The 21,101-nt window shown below is 62.4% G+C and overlaps 2 protein-coding genes and 2 long non-coding RNA genes across 7 annotated transcripts; 3 read left to right on the forward strand and 1 right to left on the reverse strand.

The window, feature by feature from the left end:
• Positions 1–3: 3 nt before the first annotated feature.
• On the forward strand, positions 4–4,406 carry GTPBP6 (GTP binding protein 6; the record flags this gene model as incomplete). Its single annotated transcript, XM_039873327.1, has 4 exons — positions 4–324; positions 939–1,087; positions 1,389–1,541; positions 1,780–4,406. Coding segments are annotated over 4 exons (747 nt in total), but the record flags the coding sequence as incomplete, so codon positions are not given.
• A 1,834-nt stretch (positions 4,407–6,240) lies between these two features.
• PLCXD1 (phosphatidylinositol specific phospholipase C X domain containing 1) lies at positions 6,241–16,195 on the reverse strand. Of its 4 annotated transcripts, none has more exons than XM_039873325.1 (8): positions 16,129–16,195; positions 15,212–15,395; positions 14,829–15,051; positions 11,994–12,130; positions 9,789–9,917; positions 9,058–9,213; positions 7,782–7,965; positions 6,241–6,507 (listed from the first exon to the last, which is right to left on the reverse strand). In XM_039873325.1, exons 3-8 carry the CDS (start codon positions 14,962–14,964, stop codon positions 6,269–6,271), a joined length of 981 nt encoding a protein of 326 aa, XP_039729259.1. In that variant the 5' UTR covers positions 14,965–15,051; positions 15,212–15,395; positions 16,129–16,195; the 3' UTR covers positions 6,241–6,268. The 4 variants fall into 4 exon arrangements, with proteins under 4 accessions (XP_039729259.1, XP_039729256.1, XP_039729258.1 ...); XM_039873322.1 differs by having other exon boundaries at positions 15,194–15,395; XM_039873324.1 differs by having other exon boundaries at positions 14,829–15,095; positions 15,194–15,395.
• Positions 6,284–12,886, forward strand: LOC120611012 (uncharacterized). The gene is made up of 2 exons (XR_005655056.1): positions 6,284–6,403; positions 6,880–12,886. It is a non-coding gene; the product is annotated as an uncharacterized LOC120611012 (long non-coding RNA).
• Positions 16,196–16,301: 106 nt separating the features above from the next.
• LOC120611013 (uncharacterized) lies at positions 16,302–21,095 on the forward strand. Its single transcript, XR_005655057.1, has 3 exons — positions 16,302–16,519; positions 17,337–17,467; positions 19,986–21,095. It is a non-coding gene; the product is annotated as an uncharacterized LOC120611013 (long non-coding RNA).
• Positions 21,096–21,101: the final 6 nt, after the last annotated feature.

Here is a 21,101-nt window from a genome sequence, read left to right on the forward strand (position 1 = left end):
CGGCCGTCCTCTGCCAGAGCCGTGGGGGTCAGACGGGGCGTGGCCCAGGTTCAGCAGCAGAGTGGGAGGTGGGAGGCAGCTTCACGCAGCATATGTCCTTGTCCCCAACTTCCAGGTAAAACCACGCTGATCAAGGCTCTGACAGGAGACGCTGCCATCCAGCCCCGGGACCAGCTGTTTGCGACACTGGACGTTACGGCCCACGCGGGGTCACTGCCCTCCCGCATGACTGTCATCTACCTGGACACCATTGGCTTCCTCTCCCAGCTGCCCCACAGTCTCATCGAGTCCTTCTCTGCCACCCTGGAGGACGTGGCCCACTCGGTGAGTGTGCTGTGCTGCATCCAGGACAACAGTGCCAGGGGTGGGGCCAGGTCCCCTGAAACATCACAGTGGGGGCTAGGTCCCCTCACACATGACATGACAGGTCCCAGATGGCGTCCTGGAACAGCGAGGGTCACGAGGGAAAGACTAGCGAAATCTGAACACCTGGGGTTTTGTGTTCAGGACGTACCTGCGTCCGCCACTAGGGGGAGACAAACGCCGAAATATAAAGAGTACATTTTCCAGCGGCCAGTTTCAAGTGGCTTTTGTTTTCTGTTCTCCGAATTTTGCAGAAAGAACCCACTGTAAAATGTTTAAAATTAGTCAAAAATCAATCTTTAAAATGTGAAATAATAGCAGCTTTTAAGATTTCGCAGAAGGGTGAACAGCCTAAAGCTACCACTGAAGCACCTGCCGGCCCGGGTAGTTGGCCAGTATCGTGGACTGGGACATGGCGCAGAGAGGCCCCCACCCCCACCCCTTGGGTCCCAGCCACCCCACTCCCTACCCCTCACCCGCTCGGGGACTGCTGAGCCAGCGCCCACCGCCACCTATCCTGGTGGGCTGGGGCAGGTGACCTGCACGTCCCAGCCGGTGGCCCTTCCGGCCCTCAGGACGTGATCCTGCACGTGAGAGACGCGAGCCACCCCGAGAGCGAGCTGCAGAGCGCCAGCGTGCTGTCGGCCCTGCGCGGCCTGCGCCTGCCCGCGCCGCTGCTGGACGGCGTGCTGGAGGTCCACAACAAGGCGGACCTGCTGCCCGGGTGAGCCGGCCCCGGCCTTCAGGGAGGGACGCGGCAGAGCGCCCTCAGCTGTCCGCCTGCTGTCCGCTAGGCTCCGCCTCCTCCAAACCGCCAACGTGCCTGTGGGGCGGGGCCGAGGGCGGGGCGGGGGAGGGGGGGTGCCCTGGACCCCGCACCCCACACGCCGAGGTTCTCCCACAGCCTTGTCTGGCGGGGCCTGTGGCGCCCTGGGGGCGCACTGAAGTGGTCCCACTTGGGGCGCGTTGGCGGGGTCCCCGCAGGGAAGTCCGCGGCTGAGCGGGTCTGCGGCCGCCCTGCGCAGGTACCGGCCGCCGGGGCCGCGCGCGCTTGCCGTGTCCGCCCTCCGGGGCCTCGGGCTGCAGGAGCTGAGAGCCGAGCTGGAAGCCGCGGTTCTGAGGGCGACGGACAGACGCGCGCTCACCCTCCGCGTCCCGCTGGCGGGGGCGCAGCTCAGGTGCGTCGGGCGCGCGGGGTGGCGGTGCGGGCCCTCAGCGTGTGGGGTCGCCCGGCGAGCTGAGTGTTTCCGAGCGGCCAGCGTGGCGGCCACCAGTCAGAGCTGATTACTCACTGCCCAGGCCGACGTCGCCGCAGGGCTGGTGGCAGCAGTGCCCGCAGTGAGGACAGCCGAGGACCTCGGGTCCACGGTACCCGTTAGGGCCGCAGCCTTCGTTCTTCCCGCCCCTCCCCCTCAGCTGGCTGCACAGGGAGGCCACCGTGCAGGACGTGCATGTGGTCCCGGAGGCGGGCGTGGCCGACGTCACCGTCATCATCAGCAGCGCCGCCTACGGCAAGTTCCGGAAGCTCTTTCCAGAATGACAGGACCCTGGCGGCCTGGGGACTGCGCGGTTGGAGCCTCAGGAGCAGGCAGGCGCGTGGGGCGCCACTTAGCGGTTCCGGGTTGATGGTCACTCAGCGCGTCGAGTGGGTGGACTTCCAGAAGTTTCAGCGACGACACGTGGAAAGCTTGGTCCCTGCTTGGGAGCCAGCCTCCTGGTTCTCCCCTACCGCACTCTGCGGGGCGTGTGGTGGCCACCCCTGCTCCGCCCGCCCCCCCACTCCACCCCGCCCCCGCAGTGTCAGAGCAACTGACAAAGTGGGGTCTCCTGGCAAAGGTGGCGGACAAGGAGAGCGGCACTGACTGAGCAGAAGCCAGCTGACACTGCGTGGCCGGCAGCCATCAGGAGGCTGCGAGACAGGAGACTGCCATCGTGACCGTGGTTCGAGCACAGGCACACCCACCGAGCACACTCACTGGTCACTCCACTGCACTGCGGGAAGTGTACAGCTGGGGGCGTCGCAGACACCGGGGTCATGTCCTGGAGCAAAGCTGCCCAAGAGAGAGGCTGGATGCCTCCCCGGTGCCAGGGATGCAGGGGCTCCGGGACAGACGCCCTGGGACGTGGCATTGGCCGCTGGGCCCCGGCTTTGCACGAAATCGTGCTTCCCAGGGGGACGGGGTCCTGCAGAGGCAGGTTCTAGGGGACCTGCTCACATGAACAGAGTGCTCCCTCCTGCCCTCCGTCACGAGGTCCACCTCACCCTTCTCCTGAGACTGGTTTCCGCCATCACGGGCGTGTGCCTTGAATTGTCCTAGGACTTTGTCACTCGGCGATAACAGGAAAGTGATTGAGCTGCCTCCTGAGCCTGCAGGAGGTGGGTATGTAACCTCCCCAGACAGCCCAGCACACTCCTTGTTTTCTCAGCTGCTGTGACGCACACGTAGCCCACAGGCCGCACCACGCCCGCATGCTGTCCCCAAGCCTGCTGCCACCCAAACCGTCCCAAGCTGGGCTTCCCAACGCAGTGCACACTGTTTGCAGAGCTGTGCCAGACAGGATAATGTCCCAGAGGGGCCCACGTCCTCATCCCCGTGTGGTAGAATGAGGCCCCCAAACATGTCCCTGTCCTAATTCTCTGAGCCTGTGATTTATTACCTTAATGGGCAGAAGGACTTTGCAGACAATCACGACAATCACGTTAAGGATCCTGAAACGGGCAGTCACTCTGCATTACGCGCTGGGTGCACGTGTCACAGGGACCTGAGGAGGGAGGCAGGAGGCGCTGCCACAGATGTGGTGGCACAACCAGGCTTCAGTCAGACGAAGCTGAGGAAGCCAAGGTGCTGGCTTTGCAGGTGGGTCACGGGCCATGAGGCCAGCACTACTGGAAGCCTCCAGAAGCTGGGGACACAGGGAACGGGGTCCGAGAGCCGGGCTTTGAGGAGACCCCGATGGGCGGTGGAGGTGCCCGCCGGCCTCCCGGCATCCAGCCCCGTGCACTCGCCAGCCTGTGTCCCACATTCCCATGAGGCCCCTTAAGCCCTCCCATGACCAGGGACACCCACTTCCTCCCGGCATCACCTGCTCCACTCCCAGGGCCTCCTGGTCCGGCTGGGAGATGCAAGTAAGGCCATGGGCTTCTGCTCTCTGTCCTGTGCTCTCAAACCGCCCACTGCCCACTGTCCCCTCCACACTCCCAGGGTCCCTGCCCGAGGACTCAGAAGGGAGGAGACGCCTCAGCCCCAAGGTGGCCTCAGGCACAGCCCGCTGACCACAGGGTTCAGGCACCACTGCAGGGCCATGGCACAGCCGGGCGTGGAGGACCAGGCGGGTCTCAGGGGATCCTAGTGCGAAGGCTGGGGCTCATGGACCCCAGAAAGAGGGCTGGAGGGCTCAGGAGAAGGCAGAGGGTCCAGAGTGAGTGGCTTCCCGGGGCAGCCGGCATAAGACCGCTCCCCACCCCTCAATCCACAGACTCCTAAGACCCCTCTTTCCTCAGATTGGCTTCTCCCCTTGCAGTTCCGGGGTGCACTGTGCCCACAGCGGCCCAGGCCCTGAGGGCAGCCCCATGTGGGCGGGAGGGAGGCAGTCATCAGAGGACCGTGCCCCACCTTGTCCTTGAACGAGGGACAGTACAGAGGTGGCGGGCACAGGGCCGAGACTGCCATCGTGACTGTGGTTCAAGCGCAGGCATTTCCTGGACAGTATGTAGCCCTTGGGTGTCGTGGAGACGTCACAGGAGTGAGCTTGGTCCCCTCCACAGTGGGTGGTGCACACGTGCAGCCCCAAGTTCCCCACCAGGAGCCCATCCCTCCAAGACGTGTCTCGGAGAGGCCTCTTTAAAACGAAACCCCGAACCTTTGCTTCGTGTCCGCACAGGGGCTAAAGATAGCACCAGCCCCGAACTTGGAGCGGGTCCCCGACCAGCAGCAAAGTGAACGGCAGGAGGCAGGCGCAGTTTGATTTTCTTTAATGAGTTCTGGGAACAGCGCCCCATCCAATAACGTATCGAAAGGCCCTCTGTGCCCCCATGAAACCCATGACGCCTGGCTCCTGTCTTTTCTTTGTTCTCTGGGACTGAATGACCCCACACACGTCCATTCCTGACACACGTCCGAGGCGACCGTGGGCTGGATTTGCCGTGAGAGCGTGGCCGTCGTGTCAGACTCCCTGTGAGACATGTCCCTTCTTCTCGGCTGGACTTCCTGGGCCCTGAGCTCAGGGAGGGCGGGTCTGACCCAGCAGAGCCTGGGCCTGAGGTCACCAGCGGAGCAGTCCCCCAGTCTGTCAGGGACCTTCGTTAAATAATGGCCCCCTGGCATAGGCTTGCTTTTGGAAAAGAAGTAATTTTGTCCCAACGGAACACGTTCGAACATGGATCGAGTAGTCATTTTCAGGACTATCCTAAGAGAACGCTTTGTGCGATGAGGCACGTGAGATCAAAAGTGTGGCTGGGACCCATCCTTGGCCTGAGAACAGGGGCCGTCGCTCTGGAAAGCCACGTGTGCCCACTGAGGCATTTCTGTGACCTTGAGCTGTCGGGACCTGGACGGCTGGCCTTGGGGAGACGGTGACGGCATCTTGGACAGTGTTGAGCCTCCCACAGGACGGAGCAACACGGGGTGGTGGGGGGGTGTCTCATCTGCACCCCTGGGGTGGAGGTGCCTGAGCCAGCAGGGAGCAGCCAGGCCACGGGGGATGCGTTTGGGAGGCAGAAGGCATGAGGCTGCAGCATGTCCGTGGGGGGGACGGCTAGACAGCCGACAGGCTAGGACTGGCCAACCTGAGGCATGACGGCGGGCCCTGGGTGCAGGGTGTGGCCTCTGCTCGCCTGGCACTGGAAGCCGGGCAGGGGGACGCTGGCCGGGTGCGTGATGCTGGGTCCCGGGCCGCCGGCTTGTGTACAAGAGGCAGCTCCAAGTGACTTCTTTTCTTCTTCTTAGGGAGCAGGTGGCCCTGGGTGAGGGGCCGTGTCGTCCAGGTCTGCAAGGCCCCCAAACGCCAGAACATCAGTCTAAGAACACAGCTGGCATGAGGAGCTGGGATGGAGGGCGACCTAGTGGGGGAGGCCGGAGTCTGAGGACCTGCAGGGCGGGGCGGGCAGACAGCGGCAACACCCCCGGGGCCTCAGCGGGCGGGAGGACTCGTGCGCGTGGCGGGTCAGGGACACTCCGGCTCCGCGCCGGCTCCTGAGCAGCGCAGCCCCCTCACCCCTGGGCCCCGTGCCGGGTGCCGCGATGAGGCGACGGGGACCTCATTCCAGAGGCCGCACGAGGGAGCAGACGTGAGCTCACAGGGCCACGCACGGCGGTCAGGTACGGAGCCGGACACCTGTGTCCCTCCGCCCGCAGGAAGGAGGCGTCACGGGGCCCTGGGAAGTGCAAGGGCCTGTGCCCAGCGCCGTTCCTGGGCACCTCCGTTCCTTAGGTCCCTCCTGGTCACAGTCAGAAAACCCTGAGGCCTGCGGTGCCCCAGGAAGCTGGGGGAACGGCTGGACCCTCACGTCACCGCACCATGAGCAGGTCATTCCCGCTGTTACAGCCCGCTGAGCCCTTTCCAACCGACACGGCGCCGAGGGATTCCTGCAGCCGCCGGAGCTGTCAGCGTGTCATCGGCAGGGGACGCCCCGGAGCCTCTCTTGGGCAACCGCAGGCCAGCAGTGTGAACCTGGGGACAGAAGCCCGCTCCTCCCGGTCCCTGTGTCTGTGAAGAAGTGATCACACAGCCAGCTTGATCATCAGCATGCACAGGGTCACCCTCCACGCACTCCCAGACACAGCGGTGACACCACGGGGCGTGACCAGGGAGGCTGAGGGACCGTGCCCTGGGCTGCACGGACCCCACGCTCCTCGCCCAAACCAGGCAAGCGACAGCAGCCAAGGGTGAAGGGGCCAAAGTCCACTCAGCAGCTCAGCAGCTTCTCGTTGAGCCTGATGACATCGCTCACAAAAGTGTCGGCGCCGATGAAGTCACCGGCGATGATGTTGATGCACTGTGGGCCGGGCCCCGGGCTCTGCTCCCGCACCCAGGTGCTCAGGTACGGCAGGCTGGGGACCGTCACCTTCCTGAGGGACGCGGCCGGGTGCGCGAGGATGTACTGTAGGTTCTCTGTCAGGTTGATGCCCGCCACAAACAGCCCACCTGGAACGGCAACAGGGCATGGTCCGAGGCTGAGGGCGCCCACCTACACCACGCCACCCGCCACCCTCCCCCGCCGTCACCTCAGGACTGCTGGTCTCCCTTCCGAACGGGAGTCGGACAGCACAGGCTCAACACGAGTTACAAAGGGCGGGGGGTGAGAATGTCCCCATGGGTGTCCACATCCTAACGCCCATGTCGTAGACAGAAAACTGTCCCCAAAGATGTCCCCACCCTAATCCATTCTGTCTCTGTGCCTGTACGTTCCATGTACATGGAATCGCACGCTGTGTCCTTGTGTGTCTGGCTCCTTTGAATCTTGTTAGACTTTCATCTGCTTTGTGACATGTGTCGCAACCTCATTCCTGTCCAAAGGCAGACGACGGCCCCCTGCACCGACAGACCAGCAGTCTGCACGTCCATGCGATGACGGATGTGGAAGTCGTCTGCGTTCTGGGTGCTTTTAAACATCCTGGCCCCACCCATGAAGTGGGACCCGGGAACTGCAAGCTGCAGCCACATCTTGCCAGGACTCTGCTCCCTGAGTCCCACCCCGTGAGGTGCCGTCCTCAACAGCATGGCCTCAGACTGTGCCAAGCGGGCATTGCTTTCTGTGGAAACAGCCATGACCAAGCAAACTGGGCACAGGTCTGTGCACCGCTGGGGTGAAGCCGGGGTGCTGCTGCACCCACGGCCTCTGTCCCCTCATCGGGACACTGGTAGGGCTTCTGCCTGAGTCAGTGCGTCCCGAATAACCATTCTCACTGCTGTCCAATACTCGCTTGTCGCCCCTCTGTTGGAAGGGAACAGCCTCATAACTGGAAAAGTTCCCTTTCTCGAAGCTGACACGGATGGCAAAGCCAGCACAGCACCCCATCAATGCCACAAACCGGGGGACTTTGTCATGTGTTTGCCAGGAAAGCAACTAACAGCACCGAGGCGAAGGAGGACCCAGCAGGACACAGGCGGGGCCGGGGCAGCGTGGGAAAGGCCGACAGAGGACACGCAGCGGGGGGGCGGGGAGGACGCTGCGGCCGAGGGGTGCGGCCTGGTGCCGTCAGACGGCTCCGTGTGCGAGTGTGCGCACGGCCACGCACGCCACGTCCGCATGGGCGGGTGTGTGCGTGCTACGCACATGTGCGCACAGCTATATGCACGTGTCCACGGGTGCGCTCACGCACGCGCACGCCCCATGCCGCGTCCACGCCCCGCACTGCGAGCCCAAGGCCAGCGTGGCGTGCGGACGTGGGGGGGCCTCCGGCGGGCGGCGCACCCACCTGGGCGGCCGCAGCGCTGCATCTGCTCCAGGTAGCGGACCAGCTTCTCCGGCTTCACCTGGTTCCCCCACCAGTAGGGGATGGCCGGCCACAGCTGCCGGTGCCGGCGCACGGCACACTCGTCATCGTAGGACAGGACGACCTGCTGGCCCCGCGCCCACAGCTGGCGCAGCGTCGGCACCTCCTGCAAGACAGGGGGTGTGGGTGCCCCTGAGGGAGGCGGGAGCAGGTCCTGGGGGGTCTGTGAGAGGAAAGTCATGGGAGCCGACATCGGGGTGTCTGTGAGGAGATACAGGGTCTGTGAGCACAGTGCGGGGAGGGATAGTCGGCGTCTGAGGAGACAGCGGAGGTTGCACGTGTTACGGGGTGTCTGGGAGACGGCGACAGGGCAGGGCGGCCCCGCGTCTCCGCCGTGGCGTCTGCTTCTCGCGAGGCAGCGACACGGGTTTCCCTCAAATGCACCCTGAGCGCAGTGTCCCAGGGTGGGTGACCACTGGGTCCCTGTGCGACATGTGAAGGGACCAGGACCACTGTCCCTCCTCGGCTGCAAGTCACGCTCCCACGGCCCTCATGCCCCCGTGATGTCCCCGTGACACTCGGTCCCCGTGTGCCCTCTGGAGACCTGAGCCGTGGGTGCCCCTGGGCTCACGGCAGCCCTGTCGTCTCTTAGCTGAGACCTCAGAGGCACAGGATGTCTCTCCCTGGCCTCACAGGACGTGACTGGACACACGGCAGTCAGAACTCTTGACATGAACTGATGTAACGTCAAGCTAAGGTCTCGTGGACGTCACTCCTCGGGCTCCCTGGGGACAAGGAGACCAGGCACCATCCACCCCCCAGCAGACAGAGAAAGCTGTCTACGCAGTGAAGCCACAGCCGGGGTTACAGGCCGACTCATGTCCCCAAAAGCCCACATGGTGAAGCCTAACCCTAGGCGACTGGACGTGGAGCTGCACCTTTACAGAGGGGATGAAGGTAAAGTGAGATCCCCAGGGCGGCCCCAATCCTCCTTATGAGAGGACAGGATGAGGACACAGACACACGCAGACACAATGCTCAGCATGCACACGGAGCGTCAGATGCTGTGCCAGCTTCTAAACAGGCACCAAGTTTGACCCAAAGTTAAGGGAAGCATCTGGAAGACCCCGTTAGCAGCTTCGCCAGCACGAGAATTATGTCGGCATCGTGATTGGTGGTGTCAAGAGCACATGGGGCCTGTGAGGTAATCTCGCCTGCTCCCCAAGGTGCGGGGCATCGGGGGCGCGTGGTGTCTCACCCCGCGGGGGCACAGCATGTCCCCGAAGATGTTCTTGATGCAGGTGACCAGGTACTCGTGCAGGTCTGCCGTCATGCCGTCGAAGTTCCTGCACGCCAGGATGACCACCTCCCGGGGGTGGTTCTCCAGCCACTCCGAGATCTCCGTGAGCGTGTCCTGCACAGGGGACAGGAGCTTGGGAGGACGGGGTCCCCCTCGCCTGTTGAAGGGGCTTCGCAGCCACTCGCCTGACCCGGGGTCGGGCCCTGAACAAGTCGCGATAAAGCACAGGGCTGCCCTCGTGGGACACAGCTGCTCAGGTGACAGCAGGCCAACCTGCCCCGGCTCTGGGGAGAAGCACGTGCGTGTGCGTGTGCGTGTGCACGTGCATGTGCGTGCAAACGCGGGAGCCGGGAGCTTCAGGGGGACTGCCACTGCCAGCCGGTGACGTGTAGAGTGACGTCCCAGCGATGGCCGCTGCAGACCCCGAAGCTCTGCAGGGGCGCAGGACACTGAGGGCGGGGTGAAGCAGACGGTGGCCTGTCACACCCAGACTTTACCGAGACCCGTCTAGCGGCCGAGAGAACGGACTGAAGACGAACCGGGGACCGACTTCCACGACAAAGGGGCGGCCCCGGGGGCCAGGGGCTCCGAAGCAGCCCGAGCCCGAGGCCCGCAGGTGCTGCCGGAGCGGCCGTGGGTGCCCATGGGTGCCCGTGGGTTCCCGCCGCCCTCCACCCCCCACCGCGTACCTCCACCAGCGCGGTCGTGTACATCATGTGCACGAAGTGCAGGTTCCTGGCGGAGCCCTCCAGCATGTGTGCCACACGCAGGTCCAGGTAGCGCACCCCGGCGTCCAGCTGCTCCGTCACGTTCAGCGCCTGTGGACAAGGACAAGTGTCCGCCAGACGGGCCTCGGGCGGCACTCCGGCCTTGCACTTGGGACCGGCTCTCCAGGGCACACTGGCCAGTCCCTCGGGGGCCGTCCTGGGACGCAGCCAGGCCCACCTGGCCCTGCAGTCACTGCCACTCAGCCCCGACACTGGACTCGGCCGTTCCTGCTGGCCCCTGCCTCAGCCTCTCCTTGGGCGGTCACTGGAAGGACGTCTCTGGCCTCTGCAGCCACAGGCCGGGCTCCAGGACACCCCAGCTGGGCCCTTGGACGTACCGAGGGGGTCGGCCACTGCAGGCACTGTCCACCCACAAACAGCACTGGGACAGGAAAGGTGCGTCGTGGCGGAGCAGGGGAAGGGTCTGCCCCCCACACGGAGGAACGGTGCGGAAGGGAAAACTCTCGAAAAGACCGAGTGCGGGAAATAAAACCGTTTCCCTCCATCCGCGGAAACGGCAGAAAAAGCAAAACGTAACATTAACACAAAACAGCAAAAGAAAATGGTACTGCCCCCTGGGGAAAACAGAAATTTCAAAAGAGCAAAAATTAACATGAAAACGAAGTCAAGGAAGGCAATACAGTCCTGCACGCTGCGCGCAAAATGATTGACAGAGCAAAACATAAAACAGAAAAAAGGCAAAAGGAAGGTATCACGTCCTGTTCACAAAATAACAGGAACAGGCAGCACGGACGGCGGGAGACTAAGGAGCCGAGGGGGACGCGAGACCGCGTGGAAGTCACTTCCCGCCCTGCGTGTTCCGCAGGGTCTGGCTGCTCGTTCACGCCTGCTCCTGACAGCGCAGGAAACAGGCCCACTGTGCGCCTGGCGTGTGTGTGAGCGTGTGTCTCTGTGTCTGTGCGTGTGCATGTGCGTCTGTGTGTCTGGCGGGGCCTTGGCCGCGGTCGGCCCGTGGTCATAGACCCTCAGACCCAGGGCCACGGAGGCCCTGTGAGGGCGAATTGACAGCTGTGGCTACTGCAGGGGCCGGGTGTTCCTCTGTGTAAAGAGGACGCTGAGGCTGACATACGGTCCTGTGGCCAGGGCTGACCTTGCTGAGGTCAGGGACCCGCAGACCCCAGAGGCAGGATGGTTGTTACCGAGGGAGTGAGGCCCCCCTGCCCCGTCCCGCCCGCCTGTGAATGTCACGGCTTAAGCAGCCTCTGATAACAGCGGGTTTTCACAGGAGAATGCTTCTGGCGTCCACACTCCGTTCCCATTTGGGGGGCTGTGTGACGGGACGGCAGCCTGTGGTCCCTCCCCAGCCCGTTCCCCGCCAGCTTCCGGCCTTTTCAGCAGCACCGTGCCACCCACGGCGAGTGCCCAGGGCGCCTCCGTGTCCTGCCTGGAGCTGTGGTGCATCCCGCCCTTCCCTCCCGCGGGGCGTCCACCCCCCGACAGAGCTTAGGAATGCGGTTCCCCAGCGTTCCCGGCGCTGTCTGTCAGCCCTGTGACGAAAACGCAGAGCAAAGGAACTAGACAGGACAGCTGGGCTGGAGGATGAGTCCCTGGGGTAGAGAACTCGGCAGACCAGGCCCCCAGCGCAGGCAGCGGGGAGGGCTGGGGGTCCACTGCTCCTGGGCGGACCTGCCTCAAGGCCACCACCGGGGCTACAAGCCGGGTGCCCAGACTGCAGCGGCCGGTGTCCCCACCTACAGCCTGGGCCGCCCTGAGCAGCTGCGGGAGCCCCGTACTTCCACCCCACCCAGGAGGACCCCGCCCGCCAGCTTCTCGCCCCAGTTACCACCGGCACGGGGGATGGGCTGTGGGTGAACCTAAATTATAAGGGTGAGGACTGAGTTCCCCCACGGGAAATACGGGAGCAGACGCCGCCCTCACTCCCTCCGCCAAAGCATTTGCTTGGAAAACTTGCAGGTGACAGTTCCTTGTGCCTTTTCCGAATGTGTGTAAAGCTGTTCCAAGCCCTGGGCCAGTCTCGCAGCCCGAGGCTGTTCCAGGGCCGGGGCGTCTGGGATGTGATGGAGGAGGGACACGTGGGAGGGCACAGCGTGACCCCACATGCAAGGGTGGGACCCTCCCCGTGCCCGTGATCTGTCGGCGGCTTACCTGGGTGACAGACCACTTGAGCACGACGGGCTGGGTGAGGCACGGCACGACCTTGGCCAGCAGCTGCAGCAGCCTGGACTCGTTGGGCGAGATGGGGGATTTCCGGTCCAGGCAGTACGTCATCGTGTCGTGGCTCCCTGGACACGAAGTGAGGACACGGTCCACCAGCAGGCCTCCCCCTCCGCTCCGCGCTTGGGGCCGCAGTGGAGGACATGCGGGGGACAGGCCGAGGACACGCAGAGACCAAGCGGCAAACATGCAGGGAACACATGCCTGGTGCCGGGGGTGGTGGTGGCCCAAAGCCACCCAGAACCTGTGAGGGGACGACGTGGCGACAGGGTCTGTGCAGACGGGACTAAGTGAAGGGTCTGAGGTGAGTCCTCCTGGAGCAGGTGACCCCAAACCCAGTGACAGTGTCCTCATAAGAGATAGAAGAGGAGACACAGACACAGAGAAGCCACGTGGAGACCGAGACAGAGATGGGAAGGACGTGGCCACCAGCCCAGGGACGCCTGGGGCCCCAGACTCTGGGAGAGGCAGGAAAGACCCTCCCCTGGGGCCTCTGGAGGGAGCGAGGCCCTGGGAACCCTGATGTCACACTGCTGGTCTCCAGGACGGGGGGAGGACGGACGTCTGTGGTTTTAACACATTGATCTGTGCATTGTGCCGTAGGGGCCACAGAAAACTCATGTACTAACAGCTTTTAACTGCAAAAAAAATGAAAACGTATAGCTAAGTAAAAAAACTATAATGCTCTATTGAGAAAACATGTACTTTATATTTCTATGTTTCCTATATAATATATACGGCTCCATTTATGTACATTTGGGATTAATCCATTTATGTACATTTTTATATATGTACATGTCACACAAACAAGATCAAACTATGTAGTTTTTAGCTGCATTTTCCTTAACTTGACGACAGCGTTTTCTACACCAGGACTCGTGGGAGCTAGCACTGTCTCAGCGACTGTCCACTCTGGCATGGTCTGTGTGTGGCCGACAGCTGTCACTGCATGTGGGGACCATCATCTTCCCCAGCGTGGGTGGCACCACCCTGCATATCTCGGTGTGTGAGTGTGTGTGAGTGTGTGTTGCACGCCCACCAGTCTCTTCTTCGAGACTAAATCTTGGCACTGGACTCTGGCCAGGCGGTGGGAGGGTGGTCACTTCACAGCTCACAGCCCTCGGCTAGCAATTGTCCCCGAGTCCCCCGGAGGGGACGCTGCAGCCCCCAGATTCTTGGTGTCAAGAAGCCCTCAGGCAGAGGGGGTATCGGTGCGTGTGCTCCGCACTCTGTCAGGGCTGCTGGTGGCCACGTCCTCATGGTTCTCAGTCACTGGGCTGTGTCCTTCAGAGTCCCCGACTAGCCGTGGGGCCAATTTTCCGTGGCTCTGTGTCCTTCCCTCGCAGTTCTAAGCTCTCTGTGTGGGCGGCAGCCCCCAGTGTGGGTTTCAGGTCCATCTTGGGCTGGAGGTCAGTACACAGGGGACGGGCGGGGGATGCTCCGGGAGGGAGGAGGGACAAGGGGCAGAGGGAGATACCGTCTGCGGCTCTATCCCGCAGTGGCCTCTGGAGAGGGTGGGATTCGACGGGGTGCGGTCAGCGGTGCCAGCCCAGCAGGGCCCCGCGAAAGAGCCCCAGGTCCTCAAGCCACGTGCAGGAGGCTGTGCCGGTGTCCTGGGGCGGCCATGACACAGGACGACAGATGGCTGTGTCCTCTCACGTCCTGGAGGCTTGAACTCTGCTCGGGCTCCAGGCTCCATGTCCGGGGCTGGCTCCCTCTGGAGGCTCCGGAGATTGGTCTGTGTCCTGCCCTTTTCCGCTTCTGGGGCGCCTGCCACGTTCCTGGCCAGCAGCGCAGCGTCCGCAAAGCTGCCGGAGCGGGGGGCTCGGAGCCCAAGTCATGAAGGCCACAAACCGAGCGGGAGAAGCTCAGCGTGCTGTGAACGTCTCCGTGGCGACAGCACTTTCGTTTGTCCAAAGGGTCCGTGAGTGAGAGGCGGCCCAGACTAGTGGCAGCACAGGGCGTCATAGGCCAAAGAGTCACCGGCCTCACGGCCGAAGGGAGAATGCGAGGCGTCTTCACGTGCCGAGGGCTGGCAGCGGCAGCGCGGGCGGGCAGAGACCCCGGTGCATGCGCTGTGGTGGCTGCGCGGCCATCTCCCTGATGTGGGGACATGGGCGCCTCTCCCTGTGACCGCCCCCTACTCGGGTCACCGTGCGTCCCACCCGTGCTGAGGCATCTGTCCAGGGCCCCGGTGGCGTTTTTTTGCGCTTAAGCAGGCTGGAGTGGGAGACTCTTCAGTTTGGTGAGAAAATGCCAAACCACGTAGTGAGTCTTCAAAGCAGTAAGTCCTCGTCAACAGCTCATCCTTGTCACAATGAGTTGTCGTCACAGCATGTCCTCGTCACAGCTCATCCATGTCACAGCATGAACTTGTCATAGTGCATCCTCGTCACAGCGCATAGTTGTCACAGTGAGTCGTAACAGCGTGTCCTCGTCACAGAGAGTCCCAGTGGTTCTGTCCCAGCTTTGGGCCATCCGGGCGCCCAGCGCAGACACTGGACAGACCTCGAACGGAGGGCGATGACGGCGGAGGGAGGGGCTGTGATTCCAGGGCGTCCGCAAAGCGGGACACACTGGCCAAGGGCGCGTCCCCCGAACCCCCACACCTTGCGATCGCCGCACAGCACACTCTGCTGGGGGCGCCAGGCGCCAGGCGCAGAGCGAAGGGTCGTGGTCGCGTGTGCGTGCGCGTGTGGCCCCCGGCTCCCCGCACACTGGACCCCGCCTGCAGCCCGCAGCCTCGCGGGGCACCCGCGGCCTTACCTGGGATGGAGAGCTGGTGCAGGGGCACGTCCCACAGCCGCGGGCACAGCGCCGACATCCAGTCCGCGTTGGCGCCCGAGGCCCCGGCCAGGCTGGGGCTGGGGCCGCGGCCGGCGGTGCAGACCTGCGCGCCCATCACAGGCGCTGAGTGGGGCCGGAGGAAGGGAGCAGGTGGAGCGGTCAGCACGGAGCGCACAGCAGCCAGTCGCTCGGGGGACGTGGCCTCGAGAGAAAAGAGCCTCAGCGTTCCTGGAGGGCAGGACCGGGCTGGGAGTGTGGGGACAGTCAGGGACAGAGGGACAGACAGACAGACAGACACGGAGACACCCAGGACCCCAAAGCCGCTTTCCCAGAGGACCGCTCACCCTCGGGTCACTACTGACCCCCAGGACCGAGGGAAGGGTCTGCAGTGTGGGGTCCCAACGTGAGTAGCGCCTTGTCTACACCGGGCTCGGCCCCTGTGTCGGGGTGCTGGGCTCTGCCTGCGGGGGTCCCCGGACACACACTGACACGTCGCCTTAGGAGAACCGGCCGTCAGAGCCAGAGGCTGGAGGCTGTCGTGGGTTCCTAAGTGACGGCAACAGCGTGTGACGACCACCGTGAGTGCACAGCGGGCACGAGCCAACTCGGTCTCAGGGTCAGCGGACAAGGGCTAAGCGGACAAGGCCGGCCTGTCCCCTGGGCCGCTCGCTACGCGAGTGACCGACGCATCCACGGCAGGTCTGGACGCAGCAGCGGGCAGGACGCGGCCCACCCAGGTCCACGGACACGGAGGTCCCTGTGTCTTCCGCGGCAGCGCCTGCGGACGGTGCGGACGCTGCGGGACAGGGCGCGGCTGCGGTCTGCGGTGACACACCTGGCCGGACCCCGCCCGCAGCCTCCTTCCGTGCGGGCCACGAGCAGCGGTGACGAGCGCGCAGCGCCCGTGCAGGAAATAGTCCCCCGGTGAATGGGCGACGGACTCACGGGACCCGCGACACTGCAGCCCGCGCCGGCTCCGGGCTCCGCACACACTCACGGCGCCCCCAGCCCGTCCAAGGCCCCGCCCGCGGCGTGAGGCCGCGTCCTGGTCCCCGAGGCCCCCCCACTCCGCCCCGCGCCCGCCGCCCCGGTCGCGCCGGCCCAGCGCCACTGCAGGGGGCTCCCGCCCTCTCCGCCGCTCCGCCGCCCCGCGCTCCTGCGGGCCCTCAGTCCCCTGCGTGGTCGCGGAGCCCCAGGGAGCGCAGCGGACGCCCGGGGCGGGGCCACGCCCCCCGGCTGGTCCCCCGGGCACCCCGAGCCCGCAGCCGGGACAACTCACCTCGCCGCCGCCGACTCCCTCACGGTTTCCTGCAGCGGCCGCGCGGCGTCCCCTTCCCTGTTCCCGACGCGCCGCCCCGAGCGCTCTGGGCCACGATTGGACGCCCGGCCACCCACGCCCGCCAGGAGACACCGCCTCCGGGACCGCCCCGTCCCCGCCCCGAGCGGCAGCGAGCTGCGGCCAAGTCCAGACAGGGCCCCACCGCAGGGCCAGCGCTGGCCAGCAGGAAGGGGGCCGCAGGGCCCCGCCTGTGAGGACCAGACCCTCACGGGACGTCGGGACGCCCGGACCATAGCCGTGGGCCCAGTGGGCACAGCATGGGGACGCGAGGGCGTCCTGAGAGTGACCACAGGGTCGGTGGGCAGAGCATGGGGACGCGAGGGCGTCCTGAGTGAGTACGGGGCCCAGTGGGCAGAGGACGGGCCTTGACCCGACCGCCTGACCCCTCTTCACCGCTGCCCATTCCTGCCTCCCTGGGCTCCGGCCGAGCCCACGGCACCTCCGCCCCGACCCCGGTCACCTCGTGCCCGCAGTCCCCGGCTGTGGTCACCGAGCCTTTGCTCAGCGAGCCGACCCGCGCCCTTTCCTGAAGTGTCCGGCCCTCTCCGGCCCGAGTGGCCCTTGTCCTGGCCGCGCCCGGGGGTGTTGCCTCACTGAGTAGAAGTGGACGTCCGGGCACGTCCAGCCCTCGCCCCCTCCCCCGCTGCTCCTCTGCGCCAGCTGCTGCGTGGTCCACTCAGCAAATGCGCCTCATGCACACGCATGTCCCCGCGCTGGCCACAGAGCGGACAGGACCCAGGAGTGGACAAGAGAAGACAGAGTTTGGGGCGGCTCCGAGGGCTGGGGCGTGTGGGGCGGAACTCTCTCTCCTTCCGCCTGAGCTGCAGGTGGCCTCAGGCCAGCTCTCATCCTGTGGGGACATCACTCAGCTGCCCAAAACAGTCCAGCAGCTTCTCTTTCCCTCCAACCACCGGGCCTGTTTCACCCACCTCCTTCCCCTACATCCCCCCGGCTCCCCCTTCCCTGAAGCTCACCTCCTAGGTAGCCGCTAAGGGGCCTCCTGCTGACCCGTCTCCCCCCACAGCCTAGAGCCAACGCGGGAGGGAGCTCCCTGACCCTGATGGCCTCCTGGGGCTCCCAACACCTGCAGAATACACTTGCAGATGTAGGCAGGGCTTCCTGACCCCCGGCCTCCACTCACCTTGCAGCAGGTAAGGTCCGATCCAGCCCAATGAGACCTACCTTGGACTTGTGACTTCTGGGGCTGAAGGAGAGTTCACCTGTGCTATCTTAACCACCACGTTTGTGAAAGTTCTCCCGTCTGCGGCCTGTCCCCACCGTGAGTGTCCTTCAGTCTGGCCCATCTCTGTCGACTCCATCCACCCCGGCAGCCCCCCAGTGTCCACCCAGGCTTGTCTGCCCCACACTCCCCCATCACCTGCATCTGACCTGCCAGCTGCTGATTCCTGAGGCCTGTTCCAAACCCTGGAACTCCCGTCCTTGCCTCCTGACCTTGGACATGACCCTTGTGCCTCTGAGCCTCAGTTTCTCTAGGGAAATTGGGGCTGTCGAGGGCCCTCTCCACCATTGTCCCCATGTCAGCAGCCCTGGAGCCCCAGCCTTGGGTTCCCACAACGTGACCGCTGGTGACCAGAGCTCTAATTTGTCCCTCGCCCATGGTCTGAGAAGCAGGTTGTCTCTTGCCTCGGTCTGGCTGCATGCTGAGCGCGCTGAGGGGCCTCTGGCAGGATCCCGGGTTTGAAACCGCCCAGGGCCAGCAGTGCACGAGAGCAGTGTCGTCCCCGCCTCCTGCCCCAGGTTCTGCTGTCCTGTTCAGTTTCCGTGGCCCTCAGGGGCCCTCAGTGGCCTGGCCCACGCCTGACCCCAGAGGCGCTTGTGCGGCCTTCCCTCCAGGCGGCACAGTGGGCCACCTGTCCGCTGAAGGGCTCCTGACCAGTGGCGTCCTGTATGATGTGTCCTGTTGTGTCTGGCTTGTTTCATTCAGCACAGTGTCCTCCAGGTCCACCCGCGTCCTGGCGTGTGCCAGCGCTTCCTTCCTCTTCATGGCTGAGTGATGTCCTGCTGCACAGGTCGGCCACACTCTCCTTGTCCACCTGCTGCAGTGAACGTGAGCGTGCAAATGTCTTCCCAAGACCCCGCTTTTAATTCTTTTGGGAAACTACCCAGAGTGGGATCGTGGGTCGTGAGTTCTGTTCTCAGCTCTTTGACGACCATCCACACGTCGTCCACAGCGGCTGCCCCATCTTACAGTCCCTCCGCAGCCCGCCCGGGCTCCCGCCCGCCACGTTCTCACCGAGGCTGGTGCCCCACTTCCTGAGAGTGGCCGCTCTGTGTCCGCAGGGCCAGTTGTCTTCGTGGTAGGGTTTGCATCTTTCTAATGGGTAGAGACCTTGAGCATCTTTTCATGTGCCTGTGGCCATCTGTGCGTCTTCTTGGAGAACTGTCTAATCAGATCCTTTGCCCGTCTTTAAGTGGGTTCCTTTTTTTTCCTGTTGTTGATTTGTAGGAGGTCTTTATGTATTTCGATTACCAACTTCTTATCAGACTTATGATTTGTAATTATTTTCCCCTGTTCTACAGGTTCCCCTCTTACTGTATGTTCCTTTGTGCAAAGGTTTTTAAGCTTGACGTACTGCCATTTGCCTGTTTTTGCAGGAGTGGGCCAGTGTTCAGGCTTGAATAAGAGCAGATTCTAAAAGGCCGGAGGATGGCAGGGAATGGAGGTGGGGAAGTCATCCTTATAGGAATCTGGTGTTGTTTGTCCTCCTCTGAGGGACAGGGCCACCTTCCCCGTCCTGCCTGTCCCCATCCCCAGCTGCCTGTCCAAGTCCCAGAAACAAACCAGCTTGGGTGAGTCCATGGCAAGTGGGACCATTAGGTTACGCGTAGAGTTTCTTCATAGAGAATAACCGAGATTCAGCCCAAAGCTGCAAGGACTATTTGGATTGCTCTGTTTGTCCAGGATCCTGTGTGAGGGTGGTGTCTCGGGCGCAGAACTGTGTTAGAATCAGTCTTCAGTTTAAATATGTATAAAATGGAGAGAGTAATTTTGCTCACTTGGCAAATGGAAGCAGTAGGTGAGACGAGGCATGTGAAGGGCCTAGAACAGGATTTATCTCAAAATGAGCTTAGTAATGGGGGGTCTGGATTCTCATTTTAATGAGTGGGCAGAGCCCAGAAGGTAAATAAAAGCTCTTCTCTGCTGTCATCTCTCATTCATCTTGGGAAGAACATCGAGTGCATGTCATGAAAAGTTTTATTCTCTTCCGCCATCTGCTGGGCGATTTGAAAACAACACTGCAGTGTAGGTAATGAGAGTTTTCTCTCCACCCCTATCTTTTGTGTGTCGTGGAAATAAAAGCCCAGCGTGTGTTGTGAACTTACTCTCTGCGGCCATCCGGTGGGCATTGTGGAAATGACACTCGCGTGTATGTAATAGTTATTCTCTGATGCTATCTCGAGGGCATGTTGAAAATAGCACGCAGGTGTACGTCATCATGAAAAATGTTCTGTCCTCATCTAGCGTGCATCTTGCGAATAACACGATTGTAAGTCATGAGATTCTTTACTGCCATCTGGCGGACATTTTGGGAATAACATCCAAGTGTATATCAGAAAAAGTTATTCAGTGCCGTCACGGTGGGCACCTCCCGAGGAACACCTGAGTGTATGTTATCATGAAAAGTTGTTATTGTTGCCATCCAGTGTGCATCCTGGGAGTCGCAGCTGGGTGTATGTCAGCGTGAGAAGTTATTTTTTTGCTGCTGTCTTGTTTTCACCTTCGGTATAGCACCTTAGTGGGTGTCTCCAGCAAACTCTCCTCCACTTCCATCTAGTGCGAACCTGGGAGAAACATCTGAGTGGCGATGACGACGGGTTTTTTTTGTGCTGCCATCTAGTGTGCAAATTGGGAATAGTACCAGATAGACATCGCCACGACAAGGTTCTCCATCTGTCATGTAGTGTGCATCTTGGGAGAAACACGTGAGTGGAGGTCACCTGGAAATCTCTCTCCAAAGCCTTCTCAGTGAACAAAGAATATGTCAGACCCAAACCCAGGCCCCAGGTGCAGTCCTATGAGCCCTGGAAGCTGCCCCGGGAATGTGGAGTCCTCGAGGTGAAACTTGGCCAAAGCTTGGCATGCCCTGAATCCAGTGACTTCTCACCTGCCTCTTACCTCTGCGTGCCTTATGCCACCCTTGCCTCTTGGCTCCCTCCCTTCCCTGGGCAGGTTTTTAACTAATAGTGTGCTCAGGGAGCCTCCATAAGTCACCACATGTGGGGGGAGTGGCGCGTACAGCAAAGAAATAGTTTGCATGAAAAGAGGCAGCTCAGGAGGACCAGACCAATAGGAACCGGGGTCCGAGAGCAAAAAGCTTAGGTATAAAAAGACCATAGAAAAGCCTGCAGGATCCAGACTGCAGTCCCCAAGGAGAGCTTGGGAGGCAGGGTGTGTTGGGATCCCAGACTGTGGCCTGGGGATTGGGGTTGAAGGGTCCTTGGGGACTCCAATCCAGGTGCACCATTTGCAAGAGGCACTGAACACCAGGATTCTAGGGCAGCTTGGCTAGAACAGCCACTTCCGTGCACAGCTATGGTGACTGGACCTGTGTGGAGGGCTGGGGATAGAGTTTGTCAGCTTTCCTCCGGCATAAGGTGTCTTTTCCAAGGCTGGGGCCATTCTCAGCTTCAGAAGGAACTTCAGGATCTAGAAGACCTGGGAAAAAAGTGAACATTCAGCCAAGGCTACTCCCAGAAGACCCCAAACCCATGGCAGTCAGTGAACATGGGCTGGCAGCAGCTAAACACCTCACACGCTACATTTTCTGCCCCTTTTAGTCACCGTACGAGCATCTGCCTCATTCTCCATTAATATCCGACTAGATTCAACGTGTGCTGTTTGTATTCACGTCCTCACTCTCTGACGAGTCTGAGCTCCTGCTCGTGGTCAA

This window comes from Pteropus medius, unplaced genomic scaffold (assembly GCF_902729225.1).
Source record: "Pteropus medius unplaced genomic scaffold, Ma_sr-lr_union100, whole genome shotgun sequence".
In the NCBI taxonomy this organism is placed as follows: Eukaryota; Metazoa; Chordata; class Mammalia; order Chiroptera; family Pteropodidae; genus Pteropus; species Pteropus medius.